Raw genomic sequence first — 27,973 nt, forward strand, 5'->3', positions numbered from 1 at the left:
TGTGAACATCTGGAGTGAATCATGAATCAGTTCTGGTGGGAATCCCGTACTACTGGAGGGGGTGGGATTCGGTGGATGGCTTGGAGACGTATGTGTAAACCGAAAACAGGTGGTGGTTTGGGATTTAAACATCTTAATAGGTTTAATATTGCTTTACTGGCAAAGCAAGGGTGGCGGTTGCTAACTAATCCATTGTCTTTGGTGGCTCGAATTCTAAAGGCACGATCCTCAAGGAGATTTTTTGAATGCTAATATTGGAGCCAATCCAAGCTATTGTTGGCGTTCTATATTGGCAGGTTAAGATCTTCTGCGTAAGGGGTGTTTTAAAAGAATTGGTAATGGTGAATCGACCTCTATTTGGCATCATCCCTGGCTTCCTGATAGGGAAGATCCGTATGTACATTCAGTTAGCACTATTCAGAATGACAACATTATGGTGAGTGCTTTAATTCACCCTGAGACGAAAGATTGGAATATTGAACTCCTAAATGATCTATTTGAGGACCGTGATGTAAACTTGATTCTTAAGCTACCAGTTGTAGTGCAGTTTGAGGACAGTTGGAGCTGGAGAGATGATATGAAGGGATTGTACTCAGTGAAACATGGTTACAGATTGCTGAATATGATGGAGGTGGCCATTCCAAACTCCACTGTATGGGGTTTGATTTGGAAGCTAAAGATTCCTCCAAAGGTTCAGAATTTTATTTGGCGTTGTATTCATGGAGTTTTGCCAACCATGGCGTCGCTTGCATCTCGTCGGGTGAATGTTGATTTAAGCTGCCCTTTATGTGGTCTCTAACCGGAGACAATCCTGCATCTTATGGCTGATTGCAATCATGTGCAATCTCTATGGCAAATGTGAAATGTCCTCTACCTAGTGAAGATGACGATTTTGCTGCATGGTTCTCAAGGTGTCTAACGTGTGGTGATAGTACTTTGGTGATGAAATGTGTCCTCATTTGCTGGTGCATCTGGAAGGGCCGTAATGAATTGGTATGGAATAATAAAGTTTGGCAACCATCCTTAATACAAAATGAGGTGGCTAATACTTTTGTGGAATGGCAGGGAGAGGCAACTTTGGTAGAAAGTGAAGAAATGCATGGACAGAACATTAATACTTTACCAGGTGATAGTCCAGGTACTATGAATATTTATGTTGATGCCACGGTTTTTGGTGATACTGATGAAGCTTACTTTGGGGTCTTTGTGGTGGATAGTAATGGGGAATTCGTAGCAGTTAAAAATGGCCCAATCCGTTGTTTGAGTGATGTTCATTTAGCTGAAGCTCTAGCGGTGAAGGAAGCTTTATCTTGGGTTAAGGAGTTGGGTCTCACAAAGGTAATCATCTATTCTGATTGCAAGAATGTTTGTAGGCTGCTAAATGGCACATCTCAGGATCTATCATATGCAGGTTGTGTTATTCGTGAGTGCCGATCTTTCCAACGACACTTTGATTTAGTGTCATTTCATTATGTTTCAAGATCAGTGAATAGGTTTGCTCATGCTTTGGCAAGAGCTACTCGTTCTCAGACTGGTTCTTCTTGTTGGTTGATTTCATTTCCTTCTTGTATTGAACATTTGCGTTAATGGAAGTTCCTTTGGTTTTCAAAAAAAAAATAAAAATATTGAAATACAATTCCCAATGTCTATTCCTTCAGCGAACCAAACAACAGAGTACAATTTATATTTTATTCCTTACCTATTTCATTCCCTATGGAATACCATTCATATTCCCTCTAAATTTATTCTGTGAACCAAACGGGCCATTACTTTTTTCCTCCTCCATATCTGAATGAATTAATTGTAATTATACTACTATTTGTGTAAGTATTAACTTAATTTAACATAATAATTTATTTTGTTAATATATATATTATAAAAAATTTATTGTTATAATCCAACGACCCATGTTTAATTGTAATTATACTATTTATTATGATTGGTGGGATCTATTCCGACCGACATAGGATGGCTCTTCTCGTAGTTTGTAAAAGGTCTTTGGGTCGGGCACTGTTGTGACAAGGCGGTCGGGTCCGACCGATAGACTTCCCGATCGATGTTATCACCCGATTACCGTGCCTTTACTTTACAAAGAGACAGAGATGTTGGAGAAAGGTGCATGGCTATGTTATGCGTTGACAGCGAAGGCTTGCCGGGTGGAGACGCGTGGATGTTACGTGGATTACATGCCGATAGGCCGGAGGTTTGTCTCCGGCCAAAGGCTATAAATATCCGCCGCGGAAGACGCGTGGATGTTACGTGATGGGGACTTTTGGAACGATCAATAGGCTATTTACAGAGCTGCCCGACCGCAGTCAGTCGGCCCTCGGAATAGTCATTTAGATTGTATTAGGTCACCTTCTTATTAATAAAATACCCTTATTACTACTATTTGTTCTCATTCAGTACTTAGGCCGCTAACACGTGGGTATTAGTACTATCATTTTGGCGCCGTCTGTGGGAACCGGTACGAAAAGTCATTGTAGACGCGTATCTGACTTCAATCATCATGTATCCGTTCATGTATCAAGCACCGGAGGACGAAGAAGCTAGCTCATCCGACCACAACTACACACAGCACCCGGGTCAGACAGTCAACCTGAATCTCAACCTCTCACCTCCTCAATCGGTAGCTCCTAACCCGATCAATTACATTCAACCGACGTATCCGACACCCGGTCAACAATATCCGTTTCTGGGACATTACCCATATCCAGTACCACCTCCCCAATATGGTTGTTGGCCAGGAACACCGATGTATTATCCGCCTTACAAGCATGCGTACACGGCTCCAGCTTCTGCTCTCCCGAACCAACCGACAATGCGACCGAGCCCGAGCTTTAGCCCGGTACCCGGACTAGGCGCTCGGCTCGCTCGAGGTTGGGATCGCAGGGGGCCGAGGTCATGGAGGAACCACGGCAGGAAATACATACCCAGGCGGTAAAAGAACCTGAACCAGAAGATAATCGAGCGAGTGCGTTCCAGCGACTCCGACCAGCAATGTGGCAACGATTGGGACCGCAGGACCCAGATAGGCGCTCGGTTGATTCTCCCATGCGAGTGGCTAGCCAGGCAAGGTCGTCAGGACATAGTGGGCCTCAAGCGCACTGTCGACGCCGGGCTCGGGAACCAGCCCGTACGGTTGAGCAAGATGAGACCCGAGGAATGTTAAACGACGTCCGGGCAGAGTTCACTCGATGGCAAAACGAGCATGCCCTGAGGCCTCCTTCTGATCACATCGCTTCATTATTGCGGACACCCTTCACGGCGGAGATTATGGCTCAACCTTACCCACTCGATCTACGTATACCCGGGAACAAAGAATACGATGGACGGACGGACCCGGAAGTCCATATCAACACTTACTATGGGAATATGTTGATGATGGGCATAAGCGATGCTGTGATGTGTCGGGCCTTTTACTCGACGCTTTCTGGTCGGGCAGCAGAGTGGTTCAGAACGTTAGAACCAGGATCTATTTTTTGCTTTGCTAGCTTGGCAACAAAGTTCAATAGGAAGTTTGTAACTTCCAAAGTCATCCGGAAACCTTACATGTATCTTAAAAAGGCTAAGCAGTTGGAAGGAGAGAGTCTGACCGACTTCCTGGTTAAATGGAAAACGGCGGTGAGAGAGGTCGAACCCATGGACGACCTAACGGCTATTCATATGTTGCATATTTCCCTTAGAGCCTGCTACTTATACCAAGATTTCATACTCCACTCGCTTGCGACCTATGAAGAAGCGCTTCGTCGAGTGACGGATTATGCCAATGCTGGGGAGGCAAATGCTGTCAAATGATCCCAAGAGGTCGGGTCGTCCCGGAAGCCCTCTGGTCGGTCGGATCACCGGATGGTCGAGGACCACCCGCGATCCCGTGCCCGGCCTGGGGACTTCAAGGCGTTGTACCAATCGGCTGCGGAAGCTATGCAATATGCCCAGTCCTGCAATTTAATTTGTCTACCTCATCCTGGACAGGACGGGAAGGATAAGTGGAAACATTGTGCTTATCATCGATGTGCGGGGCATGATACTGAAGAATGTATACACCTGAAACAATTGTTGGAAGATTTACTTCAGTTGGGCAAGTTAGACAAGTGTGTTGGGAAAAGGGAAGAGAACAAAAGATCAGCTGAAAGAAAAGATCACAGGCGTTCTAATCGCCCTGATCGATCGGACCAGGACCGGAAGGATCCCAATCCCCAGTTGGGCGGTCGGCAAACATTAAAACCTACTATTCATGTCATATTCGGGGGCCTGGAAGATGCTTCCCAAGCTCGAGAACCTTGCCCGGTGGCGATCGTCGACTCCCGGGAAATTGGTAAGAGGCAGAAAATGGAACCAATTACTTTTGCTCTTGAAGATCAGCCCGAGAGCGGAGATACCGGAATGGAAACACTCATTTTTATGATCGACATCATGGGAGTCGACGTACAAAGAGTGATGGTGGATACTGGGAGTAGCGTAAATGTTCTTTATTTGGACGTCTTTGAGAAATTGAAGCTTGATCGATGGGAACTGATTCCGGTCAGTGTACCCTTGTCAGGATTTACCGGGGATACCATTCACCCCGAAGGAAAAATCGTCCTCCCAGTCGAGCTGGGGATTCCGCCCAAATCGGTCAAAACGAAGATGGAATTTTTTTTGGTAAATCTTCATTGCGTCCACAACGCCATCCTAGGCCGCCCGTCCATCATGAGGGTCGGGGGAATTATATCTATGCCTCACCTGTGCATGAAATTTCCTACCTCGGCTGGGGTTGGAGTTCTACGTGGTGAGGTTCAGTCAGCGATGAAGTGTTATTCTCGAGCGGTCAATCGGCGAGACGCAAGCTCGTCCCGGGTAAATACGATTGCCAAAGATGCCGGTAAGGACCGAAAAAAACAACCTGAGCCATCAGAAGAGATAGAAGAAGTTCCTTTGTCTAAAGACAGGCCTAACCGCAAGGTCAATATCGGTCGGGCTTTGACCCCCGAGCTGAGATTGGAAGTGTTGGCAATCCTTCGAGAATTCGCCGACATATTTGCATGGGGGCCAGAGGATATGCCTGGGATCGACCGCACTGTCATATGTCACCGATTGGCTGTAGGTCCAGCCGCTAAACCAATCAAGCAGAAGACCAGACATTTGTCTTCGGATCGCCGGGAGTTTGTACGAGAAGAGGTGAAGAAGATGACTGCGATCGGGCACATTCGCCCCTAAGCCCCCATCCTGGAGAATGTGTATTGGCGTGCCCGCAGGACCCTTACCCGTTGCCAAGCATTCATCAGAGGGTGGATGAAACGGCCGGGGCCGAGCTGATGAGCTTCATGGACGCTTTCAAGGGTTATCATCAGATCATGATGAGCCATGAAGACGAGAGCAAAACGGTGTTCGTCACGCCCGATGGCTTATATTGCTACCGGGTTATGCCGTTCGGCCTACGCAATGCAGGAGCGACATATCAGAGCATGATCAACATGCTCTTTGAAGACCTGCTAGGCCAAACTATGGGGGCTTATATTGATGATATGCTTGTGAAGAGTCGGGACCGAGCGGACCATACTCGGGATCTCCGATGGTGCTTCCAAATTATGCGAACGTACCAGCTGCGTTTGAACCCGAACCAAGTGCACATTTGCTGTATAGACCGGAAAATTTCTGGGTTATATGATAACGAAGAGAGGGATTGAGCCAAATCCCGCCAAAGTTAAAAACAATCCTCGACATGCAACCGCCCACAACCGTTCGGGAAGTGCAACAGCTGACCGGGAGATTAGCAGCCTTGAGCCGATTCTTCTCGAGGTTGGCAGAACGCGCTTTACCTTTCTTCAAAGTGTTACGCAAGGTCAACGGATTTGTGTGGGATGATGAATGTCGGTCAGCTTTTGACGATTTGAAAGAGTATTTGATGTCTCCGATCGTCTTGTCTAAACCCGAGCCAGGGGAAGAGCTGAACGTTTACTCTGCCATATCCGATCGGGCAGTCAGTGCTGTGCTATGCAGGACAGATCCGGAAGGCGTTCAACGACCGGTCTACTATGTGAGCCATGCACTCCATGGTCTGGAACTTCGTTACTCCCAATTGGAAAAGATTGTTTATGCCTTATATACAACGGCGAAGAAATTGGCTCCTTATTTCCAAGGACTCATCCACGTTCTAACCGACCAGCCGATCGGAGCAGTCCTCTGCACCGCTTCTTCTTCCGGACGCCTAGTCAAATGGGCGTTGATGCTAACGCAGTACGCTATAGAATACCGACCACGACCGGCTATCAAAGGCCAGGCTCTGGTAGATTTTCTGGTCGAATGTACCGCTCGGGATACTCAACCTCCAGACACGGAAGATCCCGAGGCGACTTGGTGGTCACTGGCCACTGATGGGTCGAGTAGTAAAAAAGGAGCGGGCGGAGGAGTTGTGATCACGAGCCCGGAGGGGTTTAAAGTCTACTACGCTTTGATGTATCAGTTTACCCCGACCAATAACGAAGCAGATTACGAGGCGTTCATCAACGGTTTACAATGCGCTCGGGATTTAGGGGCTGATTATATCCGGGCTCAGACTGATTCAGCATTGGTGGTCGGGTAGGTCCTTAGCTTGGCGAATATGAGGTCAATGGAGAACGGATACAAGCTTATCGTGACTTAGCAATGGAGAAGCTTAACTTATTTTGAGCGTACGCTGTCCGCCATGTTCCCCAATTAAATAATGCCGCTGCAGATATCTTATCCAAGTTGGCACAGGACGCTCCGGAGCATATGTCTAAGATTGCTCGGATTTTGATGATCCCGAGGCACAGTATTCATCGATTATCGATCGTCCCGATTCAACCGGCTGAAGAAACTTGGATCTCTGACTTGATGGAATATCTACAGCATGACCGTTTACCGGACGACCCACAACAGGCTCGAAAGGTGAAATTAAGGGCACCAAGGTTTCAAGTGCAGGATGGACGCTTGTATAGACGATCGTATGGTGGTCCTTTGATGCGATGCTTAAATTCTTTTGAAGCGGACCTAGTCATGAACGAGCTACACTCGGGCATATGTTCTTCGCACCAAGGAGGTGGATCGCTTGCTCATCGCATAATGGTGATCGGGTACTATTGCCCGTCCATTCAACTAGATTGCGAGAAGCTTGCTAGAAGTTGTGAAACGTGTCAACTCTATGCCCGGACGCCTGACCGTCCGGCAACATTCTATCAGCCGGTCACGACTGCAATTCCATTCTCTTGATGGGGTGCAGATATTGTGGGGCCCTTTTCACAGTTGTCCGGACGACGACGCTTCGTTATAGTGGCAATCGATTACTTTTCTAAATGGATCGAGGCCGAGCCCTTGGCCACGATCACTTCTCAGCAATGTGCTAGGTTTTTGTGGCGGATTGTCATCTCTCGGTTTGGTGTTCCCGTTCACTTGATAAGTGATAATGGTCGACAATTTGTGAGCCAATATTTTCAGAACTTCTTGGCGACGATCGGGATAACTTCGATCCGATCGTGGGTAGCTTACCCACAGGGAAACGGTCAAGTGGAAAATGCCAATCGAACCATCTTAGAAGGACTGAAGAAGAAATTGCACTCAGCTGGTCGTAGTTGGGCCGAGGATCTCTAGTATGTACTTTGGACATATCGCACGACTCCTAGAAAGGCCACAATGGAAACACCATTTGCTCTAATCCACGGCACTGAAGCCCGTTTGCCAATTGAGGCGTGGATCCCGACGGCTAGAGAACGATCTTACAATGTGGAAGAGAATGAGCACTCTTTGGCTGTGGATCTAGATGGTGTCGAAGAGAAGAGAGAAATCGCGGCTCGACGCATGGCCGAATATCAAAAGAGGGTGAAGAGCACTAAAGACGTGCGGGTTCACCCGCAATACTTTCAGGTCGGGGATTATGTGCTGCGACAACGAGAATCGAGTCAACCCCTGGAAGGAGGCAAATTAGCTCAGAATTGGGAGGGACCTTATGTAGTCACATCGGTCGTTCGCCCGGGCACTTATCGACTGGAAACAACGACCGTCAGAGCATTGAAGGAACATGGAATTCTGAGAATTTGGTGTTGTATCGCCATTAAATTTTATGTGTATGTTTGGATGGGGTGGGGGCTCAACCTACGAGTGGGCACGCCCGTTTTTTGTTGTGTATGTAAAATAATGTCTGTGTATGACCGTCTGCGAATGGGAGAGAAATATGTAATGTCGATCGATGATTGCTCGCTCGTCTGTGTACGGGGGCTTGATCGAATATTAAGATGTGTAAATAATAAGTAGTTTCGCTAAATCCATATCAGAAGTTGCTTTTGATTGTGACATATCTGACCAAGACTCAGCATCAACGATCGGGATGGGCGAAGGCCCAACGACCATAATGTCGCTAAAACTTACCCGATTATACCGGGATATAAAATATCAGTTATAACCGATAAAGGTACACCGCTCACTCGGCACCGACCGATAGTGGTAAAGACCAAACGGACTATAACAGTCCTCTACATCTCACCCGGGCAATTTATAACGCCCGAACGGTAATGCTCATCGTCAGTAACGGTCGTGTCAAGCCAGTGATCGGGATATGCCCGAGCAACCAACCTTCGTGGCACACTGTCGCACTCAATCGTTCCTTTTGTGTCCGGCAGTGTGGGGGCTAGGAAGGTTAACAAAGTCATAAAGGATAAAAACTAAAAGAAGGTCGTTCGAGGTCGCTTGATCGATTGAAAAGTTCATAAAGGATAAAAACTAAAAGAGGCGATAAACAATTAGACCATTCATTCAAAAATAAAAAAGTTGCCCGATACAAACGGGACCGGGCTCCCGATTGAGTTAAGTTTACAAAAATTACAAAAATAGTAAGCTTTAGGGTTGGTCGGGGGCTACACGACCTTCCCTTCATCCTTGTCACCGGTTCTTGGCTCAGCTGCAGCTCCAGAGACGGACGGCTCGTGAAGGGCGTTGGGCCAAGATCGGGAATCTCATCCAGAAGCGTGGTTAACACCGCCTTCAGATCTTCGCCTTCGAAGACCTCCTCCATTATCGACCGGGACTCTGCCCGCATCGCCCGTTGGCCGGACGCATAGGCCCAGTGACCGAACGTCCAAATCTTTTCTTCCCCGAGCTTATTCTTCATCAAGGCTCGGAAGAATTTGTCGATTGTAGGTTCGTCGCGACACAGAAACTTGGCCAACCCTTCCAGATTGCGCAGTCTGGTCTTTAGTTCACCCGCTTCATTTAGCACAACCCGAGAGGCTTTCTCCGCTATCACTAGGGCGTCCTTGGCCGCCTTCAGATCTTGTTGAAGCTCGGCATTCTCCTTCCCTCGCCGCTCGGCGACCTTTTTCAAGGCCTCGGCCTCGTTGGCCAACAAGGCCCAGTATTGGAGGCTTTGGATCGCTCAGGATGCCTACAAGAAATAATAAGTTAGCTCGAGCGATTAAAGTTGAAAATAAAGTTAAAGAGGTAATGAAACAAACCTCGTCCAGGTCTTGAGCACCCTTCTCGGCTATTTGTGCCGGTGTCCACTTGCTCATATCCTCCCCGATCGGCTACAGATTGTTAAGCCGGGCGAGGAGAGATTGTTCCCCACCTGAGACGACTTCGCTCGGGGGGCTTTGCTTGCGACGACGCTTAAGAGCGCTCATCTCTTCGGCGTCCTTCCCGGACGCTTTTTTCTTGCCCTTTCGTCCGGGGGCTCGGGGGTCCAGCGGGTCGGTTGTGATATCGGTTTGAAGAGTGGTGGAGGCACCGAGTGGTTGTGCGGTCGGGATGGAAGCATCGGCGACCTCTTGCCCAACCGATGTTTCGGCCTCAGTAGCCTTTTTCCCGAGCGTCATCTTAGCTCGGGAGGCTCGGGGTGCGCTGGCACTCGGGAAACCGCGAATTGGAACCATCTCTACAATCATAAACCACAAAGTTAAAAATAATAAGCGATCAGCATGAAATTGGGAAAGTATAGTTATTGTTAGACCTTCGTTGGTCGGCTCGGCTTGAGGCGCCGCTACAGCAATCGATACGCCTATCGGTTGAGGTTTATATTTCATCTCTTGATCGTATCGGGGCGGCGGCAATCGGGCATTGTCGTAAGCCTCCCGCGATCGGAAGATCTTATACTCGTAATACTCACACGAGATACGGAAGGTCGCTTCGCGGAGGGCCCGAGTGGCGGGTGATTGCACTTGCTTCCTGTAATGTGTCCCCCATTTCCGGTCAACCGGTAGAATCCATGGGTCGTACTCGACTGATAAAATTTTATTCTTCCACCCTCTGTTGTTCCCGGGAAGGTCCTCAATCGAGCAAAGATGATCCCGGGACTGGATCATCAGAAATCTGGCACCATATTTGGCTGCTAAGGGTTTGACCGTGTACATGTAATTAAAAAGTTCCATCGAGCACGTAACGCTGTGCTGAGCGCAGATCTGCGGGAAGCATGCTAGGATGCGTTGGGCGTTCGGGCATATCTGAGCTGGTAGGACCCGATAGTAGCCTAAGAAGGCGGTCAGTAGGCCAGAAAAAGGGAACGTGATCGGGTCTTGCAACGAATCGAAGTGCATCCCGATCCATTTCCCCTGGTGACGTTCTTTAATCCCTCCTAAGCTCCTACGGGTGTCGAATTTTGGCCGACCGCTTAGCCTTGCGGAAATCTTTGCCGCTTCGTGGGTCGTCAGTAGGCATTCTTGATGGTCGACTCTCTCGCTATTGAGGAAGACGTACTCGACCTCTGCAGGTGCCGCTTGGCTTGGACCTTCGCCAGCCAAATCGTGGGAAGTTTCCCAGACGTGAGGAGAGCCATGGGCTTCGTGTTCGGGCCCAATGGTGCGCGTAGGCGTTTCTCGAACGTGAGGAGACGGAGACTCACGACCGCTTATCGAGGTGCTACCGCTGCTACCACTGTCGCTACTTGAACCGCTCGAGCTGGACGAGCTTTCTGAGCTAGAAGAGTTTGTCCGCTCGGGAATTTTGCTCGGATGTCGAGCAACCTGAGTTACTTCGGGGGAAGACTCTTCTATCAGTGTTTCTTCGCTATCTTCCTCGATCGTGTTGTCATAGTCTGCTCCCGAGACGTTCTGGCTGTCCGAGTCTGACATATCCCCTTCATAAAGGAGATGGCCGGTTCAGCGGAAGGGGTCGGTTATATTTGGTCGGGGTTAGTGAGTTGCCAGGGTCGGCCGTTATATGTGGAATAAAGGAAAGAGTTAAAAAGAAAGTAAAAAGAAGGAAAAGGAAACAACTTACCAATAAGTAAAGCTTGCCGGGAAGTTAAGAAGTATGCTGCTCGACCGATCTACAGTGTTGCTTGTTCGAGAAGCTCCGACCGATTTTCACAGAGTTTTAAAAGTTGAAATGAGCCTCAGGAAGGACTATTTATATAAGAAGTTTTGGCAGGAAATCGTCCACTTGCGTGAAATGACCGTTACAGATCCCAAGATGTCTGCAAACCGACACGTGGCGTGGATAATGACAGCTGGGCGGTCGGAATCGAAGCCCGAATGACAAGGACTTTCCATCCCGTCCTGTTTTTTCCCGAGCGGTCTAAAACGCCTCGGGCTGGGGGTGCTCTTGGTAAGATATATCCCGACCGACATAGGATGACTCTTCTCGTAGTTTGTAAAAGGTCTTTGGGTCGGGCGCTGTTGTGACAAGGCGGTCGGGCCCGACCGATAGACTTCCCGATCGATGTTATCACCCGGTTACCGTGCCTTTACTTTACAAAGAGATAGAGATGTTGGAGAAAGGTACGTGGTGATGTTATGCGTTGACAGAGAAGGCTTGCCGGGTGGAGACGCGTGGATGTTACGTGGGTTACATGCCGGTAGGCCGGAGGTTTGTCTCCGACCAAAGGCTACAAATATCCGCGACGGCTACAGTGAGGGGGACTTTTGGAATGATCAATAGGCTATTTACAGAGTTGCCCGACCGCAGTCAATCGGCCCTCGGAATAGTCATTTAGGTTGTATTAGGTCACCTTCTTATTAATAAAATACCATTATTACTACTATTTGTTCTCATTCAGTACTTAGGCCGCTAACACGTGGGTATTAGTACTATCAATGATAATTATAAGCTTAATTACTATAATAATTATTAATTAATTATACTAATATCTGTGTAAATAATTTATTAATTATCATATTAATTATTAGGTAAAATATATTAATATTGTGCAATTATACTATTATACCGTGTGTGTGTGTGTGTGTGTGTGTGTGTGTGTGTGTGTGTGTGTGTGTGTGTGTGTGTGTGTGTGTGTGTGAAATAGGTCCATCTACTACTGTCAAGTGCTCAATTCCCACAACGAACTAAATTAAAGTCTAATTAACCACACTTACCTGCTAAATTTGTTCAATTGACTTTTTTTGCAGGTTGCTAACAGGTTACCAATTCAATTATTAAAAGAATAATTAAAAATGATTTAAAAATTTTTTAAAAAAAAAAAAAGGATTTCAGCCACCGGACAGCCGGTGGTTGAGGAGTATTTCACAAACAACCGTGACTGTCCGGCGAGGAAGTCGCCGGACAGCCACAACTGTCTGTGAAATAGTACTTAGCCACCGCCTGTCCAGTGGCTGAAATCCTTTTTTTTTTTAATTTTTTTAATTATTTTTTTAATAATTGAATTGGTAACATGTTAGCCACCTGCAAAAAATGCCAATTAAACAAATTTAACAAGTAAGTGTGGTTAATTAGACTTTAATATAGTTCGTGATGGGAATTGAGCACTTGCTAGTAGTAGATGGGCCTATTTGACACCTCTCCCAATAAATAAATATATATATATATATATATATATATATATATATATATATATATATATATATATATATATATATATATATATATATATATATATATATATATATATATATAAGTTGTCACATTTATTGAGCTACTATTTACCATGATAATTCTTATATTTTATATAGTAATAGCTGGGAAGTAGTTTGGGCGGGAGGTTGCAAAAGTAAGATTTTATTTTTATTAATACTCCGTAGTATAGATAAGGATGTATGTTTTATGTATAATTGTATTAAGGTTAGAAAAGCATTTATAATGTAATTTCAATCAATATTATTATTTGGAGATTCTGTAAAATAATACCGAAGTAAGTAGTATTGTATTACGGATAAGAATGTATATTTACTACAATTTCAATATTATTATTTACAGAATAAGAATGCATGTTTCATGTAAAATTGTATTAAAGTTAGGAAAGTATTTATAATGTAATTTCAATCAATATTATTATTTAGAAATTCTGTAAAATAATAAGTAGAATTGTATTACATATAGAAAAGTATATGTACTGCAATTTCAATATTATTATTTGCAGAAATAATGATGCATCTTTCATGTACAAATGTATTAAGGTTAAGAAAGTATTTATAGTTTAATTTCAATCAATATTATTATTTTAAGATTCTGTAAAATAATAAGTAGAATTGTATTACGATAGGAAAGTATATGTATTGTAATTTTGAAAACTGAAGGGGTTGTTAGATTTCTTATGTTTATATATTCATTTATTTATATTAAATATATAATTTCATGTTTGAAGATTGAAGTTTTTGCATCTATATTGCTTTACTCGACATGCGTGTGTAATATTTTCTGACTTCCTAACAATATTGCCACTTAACCTGCAGATTTATAACATAGAAATAGGCAGAGAAAATCAAGAAGAGTGACAAAATAAACTGTTTTCTAGCGTATATAAGCTAACAGCAATGCCAAAATTTAAAGCAATTTAAAGCATACAGAATAAATCATCTATTAAGCATTTAGCCCACTTAAACAAAGAAAAACAAAATCACAGTCTAATGGTGTGAAAATAGAAAGTTTAATTGACTGGAACACAAATATACATTGTTTGTCGTCAATCAAAAACCAATCAGCCAAGGTTCTCATGTATTGGGTTCGATCTTAGGATTCTTCAAACCCTTTGAAGACGATGAACAGTCCACGTTTAGTCTCTTTAAAGACTGCTGCTGGGAGTGCTTTCATAAACCAAAATGACTTCTGGACTTGACGAAGATGTAGCTTTCAGGGGTGCTATGCCCTGGATGAAACTAACTATTAAGAAAAGCAAGGTGGAAAAAAATATTATTGCAAGGGGAAGAAACATGTTTAATGAGAATTAACTTGTTCAACATTGTCCTATGGAGCATTGATATTCCCTAGACAAATAACAACGCATCAAGTGGGGCCTTATAGAGCTTTACATCAATCGTTTTGGGGGATAGGTTGGAGACTTAGATGAAAACAGACTCCATTAGTCAACAATAAAGAGAAATAGCAAAAATATCAGGGAAGAACATAAAATAATCCATGTAAGAATAATTCACGATTAAGATAGTATTTATAGTGTAATTTCAATATTATTATTTGTAGAAATAAGAATGCATGTTTCATGTACAATTGTGTTAAGATTAGGAAAATATTTATAGTGTAATTTAAATCAATATTATTATTTGGAGATTCTGTAAAATAAAAAGTAGCTAAAATTGTATTACGGATAGGAAAGTATTTATACTGTAATTTTAATCTAAATTATTGCTGATGGAATTAATTAAACCGGGGGTCCGACTTAACTAACCCGAATGAGAATACGAATAATAAAGAGATGGTAAAGGCCGCGGTGGACCGTATATTGTATTAAATGCCGTGGAATTGGCTATTACAATGATTCTTCAGTACAAAGTGTGTCCGTAGAGTAGGTCGTGTCCTAACTGGACAAGGTGAAGGGTTTTTATACAACCCCCGTCCCTAACCGCCACCCCCCAAAGCGGGGGGGGTGGTTAGATCTAAGTTGACCGCGCCCGGTCTTGCGACCGGGCCGCGTTATGGGGCCAGGCCGAGCCCGTCGTGGCCTCGGGCCGAGCCCACAAGGAGGTCGGCCCGGCCTCCTGGAGAGGCCGGCCCGGCCTCCTGGAGAGGCCGGCCCGGCCTCCTGGAGAGGCCGGCCCGGCCTCTGCCGTGGCCCGCGCGGGGCCACGTGGCGAGGCCCTCCCGGGGCGGGTACGTGGCGCCACCCCGGGACCCGTTCTTGCCCGCGCACCTCGGGTCGGTGCGGGTCGGTTCCTAATATATCCGTCATCAGTCCCCCACTCTCCGAGGTGCGAGTAATCGTCAGCGAGGCGCGCGCGTCCCCGCGCCATAGGTGCCGTCCGGGCATATTTCTCGCGATAATGATGAAACACTCCCTCCGAGGTATGACTCCTTTATCTGTTAGAACACATACATAGTAGATTCCTTTTAGGTTTTGATCATCCTCCCCAAGTCAACCAATCACACCCATCTTTTCCCCTTTTCCCCCCCTTTTTTTTATTTTGAATTTCAAAACTCCCCCTCTTCTTCTCTCCCCTTCTCCTATATAAACCCCTTCTCCCCTCTCATTCTACACTTTCACCACTTCAACTTCACACTCTTCACTCCCCAAACTCCGGCGAGCCCCCCCCACCGGATTCCGACGACACCTCCGGCGAGCCACCACCGGATTCCGACGAGTTCGCGGCAACAAGCTCCGGCCGACCTCCAACCTCCCCCGTCGCCGAGCCGTAGGCCCGAGCGTGGTAAACCCCCTTTCTCTCCTCTTTTTTTTTTTTTTTTTTTATTTTTATTTTTTATTTTCGGAAATCCCGCGGAACCTCGCCGCCGCCGCGGCTCCGCCCTGCCGCCGCGGCGATGCCACCGCTCCGTTGCGGCGGCGCTGCTCCGTCGCGGCGGCGTCGTCGCTCTGCTGCCACGGGCGGCTCTCAGGCTGCGGTAGCGTGGTCCCCGGCTAACCTCCCGGGCGACGGCGAGGGCGGCAACGGCCGTCCCCCTCTCGCCGGGGCCGCGCCACCCCTCGGCGGCAGGTCTGGCCGACCTCACCCGCCGAGGCCGCGCCGGCCGACCTGCCTTGCCGACCCTGACCTCGGCGCAGGGCCGAGGTCCGCCTATCTGCTCCCCTTTTTTTTTTTTTTTTTTTTTTTTATTTTTAGGTCCACCGTGCTGCCGCCCCCACCGTGCACCACGCCGTTCCTCCGCGGCGGCGGTGCGGGGCCGTCCGTCGCGGCGCGGCCTGCTGGCCGTGGCGCCTTCCGGGCGCCGGGGTCTCGCCGACCTCCGGCCCCGCTTCGGCGCTGTCCTTTGACGGCGCCGGCGTCTGGGGTCGGCTCGGCCTCGCTCGGCGAGGTCGGGCCGACCTCGGCCTCGGCCCTGGGCCGAGGTTCGCTGTTTCCTCATCATTTTTTTTTTTTTTTTTTTTTTTTGGCCTCGTCCTTATACCCTCTTTCTTTTGTCTCGTAGGTTTAGTCGGTGCATGCACACTTCTTCCGGTTCCTTGGACTATTTTTTGGACTCCGTAGACACTCACGTCCTTCCCATGGACGAAACTAGCGACCCCCCCACTCCTTTTCCTGCTCATTCCCCTTCTGGGGAGGTCACCATGCCGTACGAGGGTCCGTTGGACGCCCATCCTCCCGTCATGGAGGATCCCCTCGCGGTCCCGTACGAGGATCCCGCCCAGTACACTCCCCTGGAGACACTCATCGCGGCCTCGACTTTGGCTCAGACCTCCGTACAGGAGTTTGAGGAGGCCAAGAGCTATGTTGGGCCTGCGGGCGAGGTGCGCCTGCCCTCCTCATCGGGGAATGTCACCGAGCCGCCGACACCCCTCTTCTTCGGGGTGCACGTGCAATCCATGTACCTTGGTTTTCGCTTCCCCATTCATCCCTTCGTCGAATCCTTCCTCAACCACTACGGCATCGCACCCAGGCAGTTGGTGCCGAATGCCCATTACTTACTTCTTGCCTTCTTGCTTCGCTGCCACGCCATTCGTGTCAAGCCCTATATGGATCTCTTCCAGAGTTTGTTTCAAGTCACCTCGTCATCCAGCCAGGCCAGCAGAGGGTTCGTGGGCATAGCGGCCCGGGCGCGTATGAAGACGTTCCACGACTTCAACCAGACCAACCGGGACTGGAAACCGCACTTCGTCTACGTATCGGTTGGTGATCCTCGCCCGTTCCTATCTTGGAACAACAGATTTGTGCGCCACAGGGCTCCCCTCCAGACGGCTACCGTAGCCCGGGACATCCATGCCTTCCGGGGCGATCGGGGGGAGATTAGCATAGGCGAGATGATTACGCCCGAGAACATGCGCGGCCTGGGCTTCACGTTGGATGGGCCGTTGCTGCCTCGTATCCGTCCGCGCCTTCTGCGTGCGCCCCAGCCGGACGCGCGTCCGTTGATCGATTTGACGGACGACGAGCCGCCAGAGCAGTCTCCGGGATCCTCCGGGTCTTCGGGCGAGGTTTTTGCCGAGCCTGGGTCCTCCGGATCCGCTGTCGGCCCTTCGCGTGCTTCCACTCGTGGTTTGTCCCTCTTCATTTTGTTGAACCTTCGGCTGTACTCATGTCCTCTCGTTTGACCTTTGCTTGTTTCCTTTTGCAGCGAGACCTCCCGTCATGTCTACGTTCCGCCAGCGTCTTGAGCGCGTCGTGGCGCGCGGCCCTGTTGCGAAGAGGCAGAAGGTTACTGCACAGTCTGATGTTCCCACTTCTGAGTCTGGTGTGCCCCCCCCGGGAGGGACACGGCCGCAGGCGAGCCGCCCCCCTGTACCACCGGGTGCTCCACCCCCGCTGCCACCTGCCCCGCACGCGTCGCGGAGTTTGCCCGCTGTCCTCCGGGAGGCCCTTCGGACCATCGAGGTATGCTCGTGGTTTCCTTTGTTATGCTTAGTCCTTGTTATTGCCTTGTTATGATTGTGCCCTTGTTTCAGGGTTGGGCTGCGTCCTCTGTGGCCCTTGTCGAGGATGAGCAGAGTCGCGCAGCCGAGCTGGTGCGAGCCTTGGAGGCCGAGACTAGGCGAGCTGATGAGGCGGGTAGGCGGGCTGATGAGGCGGTCAGGCGCGATGCCGAGTCCCGGAAGGCTCTGGAGGCTGAGAGGAAGAGGCACGCGGAGGAGCTTGGACAGGTTATCTCTGCTTACAAGAAGTCTGATGAGTTCGGGAGGGATGCCGAAGAGTATGTTCGCGGGCGTAGCGGCGACATAGTCGCCTCGTGGCTGGCCAGCGACGCCGGGAGGGAGACGATCGCGGAGGAGAGTGCTATGGCCTTCCAGCTGGGCCGATACGCTATGCAGCAGGATATCTACACCGCCCTTCGCCAGAAGGGGGATGCCTTTGACCCGATCGCCCTTGAGTTGCCGGCTGAGATGGAGGACCCCGAGCCAGCGGCCCCTGCCGAAGGCTTCTCACTATCACCCCTCGACCGCGCCGACGAGCTTGTGGATCTGGTGGTTTCCTCGGGCGTTATTGCACCCGCTGTGCCGAGCGATCCTGTTCCTGACTTGGACGAGGGAGCCGAGGGAGTGACCGTGGCCGTCGCGCCGTCGACAGAGCTGCCACTTGCCGCTGCGCCGGGTTCGGACGAGCAGCCTTGATCGTGCTCGTTTTAGTTTACTGCTTCCTATTTCGTGTATCCGGGCATAGACTTTGGATGTATACTCTTGCCCCCTTTTGTTGCTGACTTTCCTTGACAACTCTCCCCGTTTTATCATGTTTTCGGATGTTGGATCTTCGGTATATGCTTAAGACTTATGCTTGATTATGCGTTTCTGCTGTCGTGATCATGTTGATTTTTTTTTTTTTTTTTTTTTTTTTTTTGGTACCCGGCCAGCGGCGGGGTTCCCGACCTTGGCGCGGCGCACCCCGGCGGCACGGCCGAGGTGCACGTATCATGGGGCACCCCGGCAGCTCGGCCGAGGTGCATGTAGTATGGTGCACCCCGGCAGCTCGGCCGAGGTGCACGCAGCATGGTGCACCCCGGCGCTGCCGGGGTATGGTAGGCCTCGTTTTTTTTTTTTTTTTTTTTTTTTTTTTTTTTTTTTTTTTTAGCCTCACAACATAGTCCTACGAGACTACGCCAGCGGGCTCCCCGTCGAAGTTAGTACGCGAGGGCGGGCCTCGTGTCCCCTTTGGGGGTGTCAGCCGCTCAGGCGTAGTCCTTTAGGACCACGCCCCCGGGCTCTTCCGTCGGGGTTGGTACGCGAGGTCGGACCTCGTGCCCCCTTAGGGTGCGCCAAACCGCTCGGGCCTAGTCCTGCCGGACTACGCCACCGGGTTCCTCCGTCGGGGTTTGTACGCGAGGCTACGCCTCGTGCCCCCTTAGGGTGCGCGCCAGCTGCTCGGGCCCAGTCTTTCCAGACTAAGCCACCGGGCTCTTCCGTCGGGGTTAGTACGCGAGGTCGGCCCTCGTGCCCCCTTAGGGTGCGTCCTCCGTCGGGGTTAGTACGCGAGGTCGGACCTCGTGCCCCTTTAGGGTCCACGGGGGAGTCATGAGTGAGTACTCGTTCCCCTTTGTTTCGCGATTTTTTTTTTTTTTTTTTTTTTTAAGAGAAGAGAATGGCTGAGGCCAAAGTTGTGGTATTATTGCTGCTCACTAACCGGATAAAACATTATTGGGGAGGGGTGGGATCTTCCTCCTAAGCTAGTCTTTCGACACCTATCCTTCACGCGGGTCTTATTTGTAGAACCTCAGCAGGTGTTCCGAGTTCCAGACCCTGGCTATCATCTTCCCTTTGGGGGTTTTGAGCTTGTAACTACCCGGGCGGACCACGCCTGCTACAATGTATGGGCCTTCCCAGTTGGGAGCGAATTTTCCTCCCGCCTGCGGCTGGCTTGCCTCTCTCCTCCTAAGCACGTAGTCCCCCACTTGGAAGTATCGGGGTCGGACTCGCTTGTCATGGTATGCCTTGGTTTGCCTTTGGTAGTTCTCGGCTCGGATCGCCGCCGCTTCGCGCCTGTCATCGACCAGGTGGAGGTCAGTTCTATGGTGTTCTTCGTTCGTGTCGGGGTCGTAGTTTTCCTCCCGCCGGGAAGGTATGACTACCTCTGCCGGGGCTCGAGCTTCGAACCCGTAGGCCAAAGAGAAAGGTGTCTCCCCGGTGGCCCTCCGGGGGGTGGTGCGGTAGGCCCAAAGAATGGCGTCGAGCTCCTCCACCCATGCCCCCCCTGCGGATTCCAATCTCTTTTTCAAGCCGTCCACAATGGTGCGGTTGGCGTTCTCCACCTGCCCATTTGCCTGAGGGTAGCACACGGCCACCCGGCTGTGAGTAATGTGCCACTCTGCACAGAACCCCTTGAATTCTTGCCCCTCGAATTGGCGTCCGTTATCGGTGATGAGTTGCATCGGGACCCCAAAACGGCACAAGATGTTTTTGTACACGAAGTGCTTGCAACGGGCGCTTGTGATGGTTGCTAGTGGTTCCGCCTCCACCCACTTGGTAAAGTAGTCCACCGCAACTATGAGGTACTTCCTTTTCCCCGACCCCATGGGTAGAGCTCCCACTAGGTCCACTCCCCACCTAGAGAAGGGGATGACCGAGCTGATGGGGGTGTAGCTCGTGGCGGGCCGGCCGGGGTGACCTGGAAGTGTTGGCAGGTCTCGCAACTCCTGGCGTAGTCGGCGCACTCCTTGGCCATTTTGGGCCAGAAGTACCCTTGTATGATGGCCCTTCGGGACATTGCGAAGGCCCCCTGGTGGGCGGAGCAGGTCCCCTCGTGGATTTCTTCCATGACCGACCTGGCTTCGTCCGGGTACAGGCAGCGCAATAAGGCGCCGTTATAGGACCTCTTGTAAAGTGTGTCTCCCATGAGTACGTACGTGGGGGCTCGTCGTGTCACCAATTTGGCGTCGGCCTCGTCGGGAGGCAGGGCGCCTGTCTTTTTGTACTCCTTGAGGAAGTCTAACCAGCAGGGAGGCCGGGTTTGCACAGGTAGGACCGGGTAAGCGTCCAGGCTTGACCTCTCGAAGTCTTCGATCCGGGCTATTTTTGAGATGTGCTCCGGGGCCCCTTGGGCGAGTTTGGATAACATGTCCGCGTCTGTGTTTTGGTCTCGGGGCACCTGTAGGACCTCATAATTGATCAGCTGCCCCAGGAGCTGGAGTACCACATCCCGGTACCTTCTCATCCTTTCGTCGCTTGCTTCGAATTCACCTGTAACCTGTCCCACCACGAGCCTGGAGTCACACCGTATTTTGAGTTTTTCCACCCTCATGTTCAATGCGAGGCGGAGCCCCCCCAGGAGCGCCTCGTACTCGGCTTCGTTGTTGGATAACTTGAACGCGAAGCGGAGGGCGTAGTAAGCCCGGAACCCCTCTGGGGTGATGAGGACGACTCCACCCCCGCAATTTTTGGCGCTGGAGGACCCGTCTGTTGAGAGGGTCCACCACTCCTCATCTTCGTCCCGTACTTGCTCCGTGGCCTCCCGGGCGGTGCACTCGACTATGAAATCAGCCAGTGCCTGCCCCTTGATGGCGGGCCTCGGCTTGAATTGTATGTCGAACTGGCTTAGCCGCATGGCCCATCTGACCAATCTGCTGGTCGACCCCGAGGCCCTCAGCACCGCGTCTAGTGGCTGGTTCGTGAGGACCTGCACGGGGTGGGCCTGGAAGTAGTGGTTCAGCTTCCTTGCCGTCGCATCTACCGCGAAGATGGCCTTCTCCACAGGTGTGTACCTTACCTCCGCCCCCCGTAGAGCTCGGCTCGTATAGTATACGGGCCGTTGGACCCCCCCCCCGTCGTCCCGGACCAGCACGGAGCTGACCGCGGCCTGCGAGATGCCCAAGTACAGGTACAGGACCTCCCCCTTTACGGGTTTAGCCAGGGGGGGGAGTGACATTAGGTACGTTTTGAGGCCTTCGAACGCTTTCTGGCATTCTTCGGACCACTCGAAGCCCTTAGTCTTCTTGAGGACGCCGAAGAACGGCAATGATTTTTCGACCGACCTCGAGAGGAAACGGCCCAGGGCTGCCAACCGCCCGTTGAGTCGCTGGACCTCCCGGAGGGACCTCGGAGGTTCCATGTCGAGGATGGCCTTGACCTTGTCGGGGTTGGGCTCAATGCCCCTCTTCGAGACCATGTACCCCAGGAACTTTCCCCCGTGCACCCCGAAGGTGCACTTTTTGGGGTTCAACCGTAAATTGAAGCGTTGCATTATTGAAAATACCTCGGTAAGGTCGTCCGTGTGGAGGTCGGCGTCGGTGCTCTTGACGATCATGTCGTCGACGTAGGCCTGTAGGTTGCGACCAAGGACCTGCTTGAACACCTTGGCCACCATTCGGGTGTAGGTGGCGCCCGAGTTCTTTAGCCCGAAGGCCATGACCTTGTAGCAATAGACCCCTTCCGGTGTGGTGAAGGCTGTCTTTTCTTCGTCGGCCTCCTCCATGAAAATCTGGTGGTACCCCCTGAACGCATCTAGGAAGCTCATGAGGGCACAACCTGCTGTCTCGTCCACCAGCTGGTCAATGTTGGGGAGGGGGAAAGGGTCCATAGGGCAGGCCTTATTGAGGTCGGTGTAGTCCACGCACATCCTCCAGGTGGGTGGTTTTGGGGCGAGGACCACGTTGGCCAACCACGTGGGGTATATGACCTCCCTGACGTGGCCGATCTCTAGCAGGGTGTCGACCTCCTTTTTGACGAACTCCCTCCTCTCGGCGGAGAGGTACCTCTTGCGCTGCTGGATGGGATTGACCGCGGGGTCGACAGCCAGCTTGTGCGTGATCACGTCTCGGCTGAGGCCCGGCATATCCTCGGGACCCCATGCGAAGATCTCCTTGTAGCTCCTGATGGTGTTGATTATCTGTGCCCGGAGGTCGGCCGGGAGGCCGACCCCTACCTTCACGACCCGGTCAGGTCGGCTGAGGTCGAGGATGACCTCCTCCGTCTCCACCACGGGCTCGGCCCGAGGTCGGCCAGCCTCCTCCCGGAAAGCCTTCTCTGCGATGGTGTGGACCTGTAGGTCCTTCTGACCGATTTGACGGCATGCCTTCAAGTAACAGCTGCGGCTCACCTTTTGGTCCCCTCGGGCGACCCCGACCCCAGCCGGTGTCGGGAATTTGAGACACAGGTGCTCCATGGAGATGACGCACCTGAGGTCCTCTAGTGCGGGTCGGCCGAGTATTATGTTGTGGGCGCAGCTGATCTTCACGACTACAAACTCGACCCCCCACCTCCTGGTGTGAGGCGGGGTGCCTATCTCGACCTCCAGATTGATCGACCCTTCCGTCTCGATCGAGTCCCCCGTGAACCCGGACAGGGGGGTCCGTACTTGCTCCAGCTGCCCCCTCGAGAGTCCCAGCTGGGTAAACGTGTCATAATACATGACGTTTACCGAGCTGCCCGTATCCACCAGCACCCGGTGCACTACTACGTTGTTGATGTCTAGCTTGACCACCAAGGCGTCTCGGTGGGGGAGGGGCCCATCCGGTAGGTCGGCGTCGGTGAACGTGATGGGCTCCCTCTTCGCTCTCTTCTCGTGGGGGGTACGTGTGACCTCCCCCACGTACAAACTCCTCGCCCACTTCTTCCGCTCGGCGGGTGAATCTCCTCCCTCGGGCCCTCCAAAGATGACGTAGATGGCCCGTTTCTTCGGGGGCTGGGAGTCCTCTGTCGTCTTCTCCTCCTCCTCCGAGCTGTTGTCGTGGTGATCCCTCTTACGGGGAGCCGATGTGGATGGCGCCTGGCCACCCCCCTTCCTCCATACGTTACCTGGTTTCTGGCCCTGCGCCTGCCCTTGTGCCTGGCCGGGTCTTTTAATGAATTGGCCGAGGTAACCCATTTGGATGAGTTCCTCGATTTGCCGCTTCAAGAGGATGCATTCGTCTGTATCGTGCCCTTTCTGCCTGTGGAACCTGCAGTACTTGTTGGGGTCCCCCCTTGCCGATATCTTCATGCACTCCTCCTTCGGGAACACTACGATTCCCTGGTCCTCCGCGTGCGCCAAGATGGTACCCACTGATTGCGTCAGCGGGGTGAGATAGCGTGTGGGGTTCAGTCTGGGCCCCTCAGCGTACTCACGTCGGTGCGGCCGCGGCGCCTTGCGCTCCTCCTGGGGTGCCTTGTCTTTCCGGCCACGCCCTTCCTCCTGCTCCTTCTTCCTCTTCTCGGCAGCCTCGGCGTCAGCATACCGTGCTGCCTTGTCCATCAGGTCGTTGTAGGTCCTAGGGGGGTACCTGATGAGGTCTTGGTGAAAGGCGCCCGACCTCAGGTTGTTCCGGAAAATCACTATGGCCGACTTCCCATCAAAGTCGGCGACCCCCATGGCCTCTTTCTTCCACTTGCTGAGGTACTCAGCTAGTGATTCCGAGCTCCCCTGTTTTAAATCACACAGGTCGGCAATTTGCTTCTTCCGCTGTATGCTGGTGGCGAAATGGGATAGGAACTGCCGGGTGAGGTCCGCGAAGGTGGAGATGGACCCCGCCGGGAGGGACCCGAACCAATCGTGTGCCTGCCCGTCCAGGGTGGCGAAGAACCCCTTGCATAGGATGGCATCTGTTGCCTCGGTGATCATCATGGCGGCTCTATACCTGGTCAGGTGTGCCCGCGGGTCCGTGGTCCCCGAATACGCCTTGATGGTGGGAAAGCGAAAGTCCCGAGGTAGGGGCTCTGCCATGATGGTGTCTGCGAATGGGGAGGCCAACACATCTTGGGGCTCTGGAGACCCGTCCCTCTCATCAATCTTCCGCTGGAGCTCGTCCATCCTCCTCTGCAGCTTCTCGACCTCCCCCCGATGGGAGCTCGGAGCTCTACCTTTCGTTTCCCCCGATCGTTCGACCCGGGAGGCCTGCTCGCGTCGCGGGTGGAGTCGGGGGACCCGACCTGCTGACCCGCCCGAGGCTGCCTCGTGTCGCGGCGGGGCGCGGGGCCCACGGCTCGGCGACCCCCGGGTGACCGATCCCTGTCGTAGCGGCCGGCGGGAGCATGACTCCGCCGCCGGTGGCCCATTGGTCGGCCTCGGACCCAACCTATCCCGGGCTGTCACGCGATCGCCCAATCTCTCCAGGGCGGGCCTGGTTTGGGTCGGCGTCCGTCCATCGTCGTCGCGCTGACGGTCTCGGCGGGAATCTCCACCTCCCCGCCTCCCCGATGGTCGAGGCGAGTTGACCTCCCCCTGGGTGACAGGTGCCTGGGGTGGTCGGGTGCTCAGGCCGCTGCGCCCCCGAGGAGGAGGCGGAGGCGACCCTGGCGCCCCCCCGGCGGCGCCCAGGGCGGCTTGTTCCTCTGCTCGAGGCCCGCCGCGACGCGCGCCAGCGCGGTGGAAGCTTGCTCGAAGACCGCCGCCCCTTCCTGGATGAGTGCGCGAGCCGGAGCGGGGGCGGCGTGGGGAGCTGATGGCGCACCGCTACTGCGGCGGTGGGTGAGCTGGGCCCTCACATCCTCCCCCGATCTGGCGGAGGCGGCCGGTTGGGCGCCGGGGGCGGGGGCCCCGTTGGGGCCGTTCCCGTTCGCGACGAGCTGGGTGCCGCGGGAACCATTGGTATGACGAGAGCTGGATCTCGATCGTGCCATCGCTGTCGATGAACAATAGTGGGGAGAGAGCGCTCAAGCTTGTACAGCAGCTCTCAACAAGAGCACCACTGATGGAATTAATTAAACCGGGGGTCCGACTTAACTAACCCGAATGAGAATACGAATAATAAAGAGATGGTAAAGGCCGCGGTGGACCGTATATTGTATTAAATGCCGTGGAATTGGCTATTACAATGATTCTTCAGTACAAAGTGTGTCCGTAGAGTAGGTCGTGTCCTAACTGGACAAGGTGGGGGGTTTTTATACAACCCCCGTCCCTAACCGCCACCCCCCAAAGCGGGGGGGGTGGTTAGATCTAAGTTGACCGCGCCCGGTCTTGCGACCGGGCCGCGTTATGGGGCCAGGCCGAGCCCGTCGTGGGCTCGGGCCGAGCCCACAAGGAGGTCGGCCCGGCCTCTGCCGTGGCCCGCGCGGGGCCACGTGGCGAGGCCCTCCCGGGGCGGGTACGTGGCGCCACCCCGGGACCCGTTCTTGCCCGCGCACCTCGGGTCGGTGCGGGTCGGTTCCTAATATATCCGTCAATTGCAATTTCAATATTATTATTTGCAGAAATATTGATGTATGTTTCATGTGCAATTGTATTAAGGTTAGGAAAATATTTATAGTGTAATTTCAATCAATATTATTATTTGGAGATTATGTAAAATAACAAAGTAAATTTGTATTACTGATATGAAAGTATTTATACTGTAACATTTTTCTAAATATTGCAATTTCAATATTATAATTTGAAGAAATGAGGATGCATGTTTCATGTACACTTGTATTACGGTTAGAAAAGTATTTATAGTGTAACTTCAATCAATATTATTATTTGGAGATTTTGTGAAATAATAAGTAGAATTATATTACGGGCATGAGAGTTTTTTTTTTTTTTTTTTTTTTTTTTTTTTTTTTTTTTTTTTATGATTAGTAATTTTAATCTAGAATTGTATTACGAATATTAAAGTAGGAAAGAATATATTGTATTAGGAATTATATTACCATATTTTAATGTGCAATTGTAGCATAATAGGAGTTGTATTACCATATTTTATAATAGTACACAAACCTTAATTGTATAAGAGTGTTTTGGGCGGGAAGTTAAATGGAGGATTTTGTTTTTATTAATAGTATAGATATAGATAGTTTTAATTTATTTAAAAAAAATATTTTAAAATTAATATTTTTTAAAATAAATATCACATCCACTCGGTAACCAAGTAGTAAAGGGTTTTACATGTAAAATGGTTAAATTGCACAGAATTGGTTAATGTAAGTATATGTTATAGAAATAGGGTATTAGTTAAGAGAATCTCTCTTAGCCCTAGGTTTGGATGTTTGAAATCTAAGATTAGGATTAGCTCGTGTCTTGTATAAATAGCTCTACTCTTCCGTACATCTGAACAGAATATATAGAAATACAAGTTGAGTTCATTGTTTAACATGGTATCAGAACCCAGTGGGTATCGATCGGCGTAGAGAGGCGACTTCACCGACATGAGCTTCCCGGCGAACGGAGCCTCCACGCGCCACCGCAGTCCAGAGGTTTCGACGCCATGCGCCGGCGCATGTGCGCTGTTCCGGCGTCCTCTCCGGTCAAGGCGAGTACCGGCGGGCTCGTCTCGGTGAGCCCAGTAGGTCTGGGGTGGTGATGGTAGCGCGTGAGGCTGTTTTCGATGACTTTTTCGGCAAAACGTTTTGGTGAGCACATTTCGTCAAGGTATGTTGTGTGATGTGTTGGAGTATGGGTTGTTGGTGGAATGTTGGTTTAGTTTTGTTGAGGACCCGGCGGTGGATGTTTTTCAGTAGCTGACAATGGCGACGACGGCAAGGGGGGTAGGTGGTGACGCAAGGTTGAGTGGTTGGTGACGGCCACCAGCGACTGTGGTTAGTAGGTTGGGTTTTTGTTTCTGTTGGGGTGGTCAGTAGGTTAGGTTGTGTTGCTGTTGGGATGGTTAGTACATTTGTGTTGGGTAAAAGCTGATAAGGAGAATAATTAGGTAGTAGGTTGTTTTGTGTTGGTTGTTTATCATATTAATAAGTCTTGAGCTTTATGTTTTGGTTTGTCATAGTTTGTCGCTTGTTTTTAGTGGGAGCGATTCCAGGGTCTGAGTTGAGTCAGTGCAGCTTATTCAGTGTGCGTAAACAGGGGTGCTGTAGGAATGGGCAACACAGGTGCCAAGAGTGGGCGGACTTGGCATATGCTGCAGGGGAGACCGATGGCTGAAGATTGATTCAGAGTGAATCGGTTTACGTGCATGCACCGGGGAAACGCTGTGGTGTTAGGCAGCGTTGATAAGGGTGCATGGTGAGAGGGTCAGGTGCAATATGTTCTAGCAGCGCTAATGGTTTGTGGAGCGAGAGGCAGGTACGCTGTGGTGTTAGGTAGCGTTGATAAGGGTGTGGGGTGTGAGAGGTAGGTGCGACGCTGTGATGATTGACCTGGTTTTTGGCTCCGTAAAAGCTTTGTTGGTGCGATAAGGTGGGTTGTGGACTGGTTTGGCACAACGTGGTTCGAAGATTGTTTGAGTGTTTGAAGACTTGGGCGTTGGCCTTGGAAGTTATGATTCTAGGTGTGGAGTCATAGGGTTCATGAGATACATATGTAACAAGTTGGATGCTCTAACTTGGGGGGAGTGTTAGAGAAATAGGGTATTAGTTGAGAGAATA

At 50.9% G+C, this 27,973-nt stretch overlaps 1 protein-coding gene and 1 long non-coding RNA gene across 2 annotated transcripts; both read left to right on the forward strand.

Annotated features, from left to right (window-relative positions):
• Positions 1-849: 849 nt before the first annotated feature.
• On the forward strand, positions 850-1,587 carry LOC109151883. Its single transcript, XM_019299483.1, has one exon. The coding sequence runs from the start codon at positions 850-852 to the stop codon at positions 1,585-1,587; it is 738 nt and encodes a 245-aa protein (XP_019155028.1).
• Positions 1,588-6,467: 4,880 nt separating this feature from the next.
• Positions 6,468-27,383, forward strand: LOC109151896. Its single transcript, XR_002049303.1, has 3 exons — positions 6,468-6,480; positions 7,401-7,408; positions 27,284-27,383. It is a non-coding gene; the product is annotated as an uncharacterized LOC109151896 (long non-coding RNA).
• Positions 27,384-27,973: the final 590 nt, after the last annotated feature.

The sequence above is a fragment of the Ipomoea nil genome, unplaced genomic scaffold (genome assembly GCF_001879475.1).
Source record: "Ipomoea nil cultivar Tokyo-kokei standard unplaced genomic scaffold, Asagao_1.1 scaffold2297, whole genome shotgun sequence".
NCBI lineage: Eukaryota > Viridiplantae > Streptophyta > Magnoliopsida > Solanales > Convolvulaceae > Ipomoea > Ipomoea nil.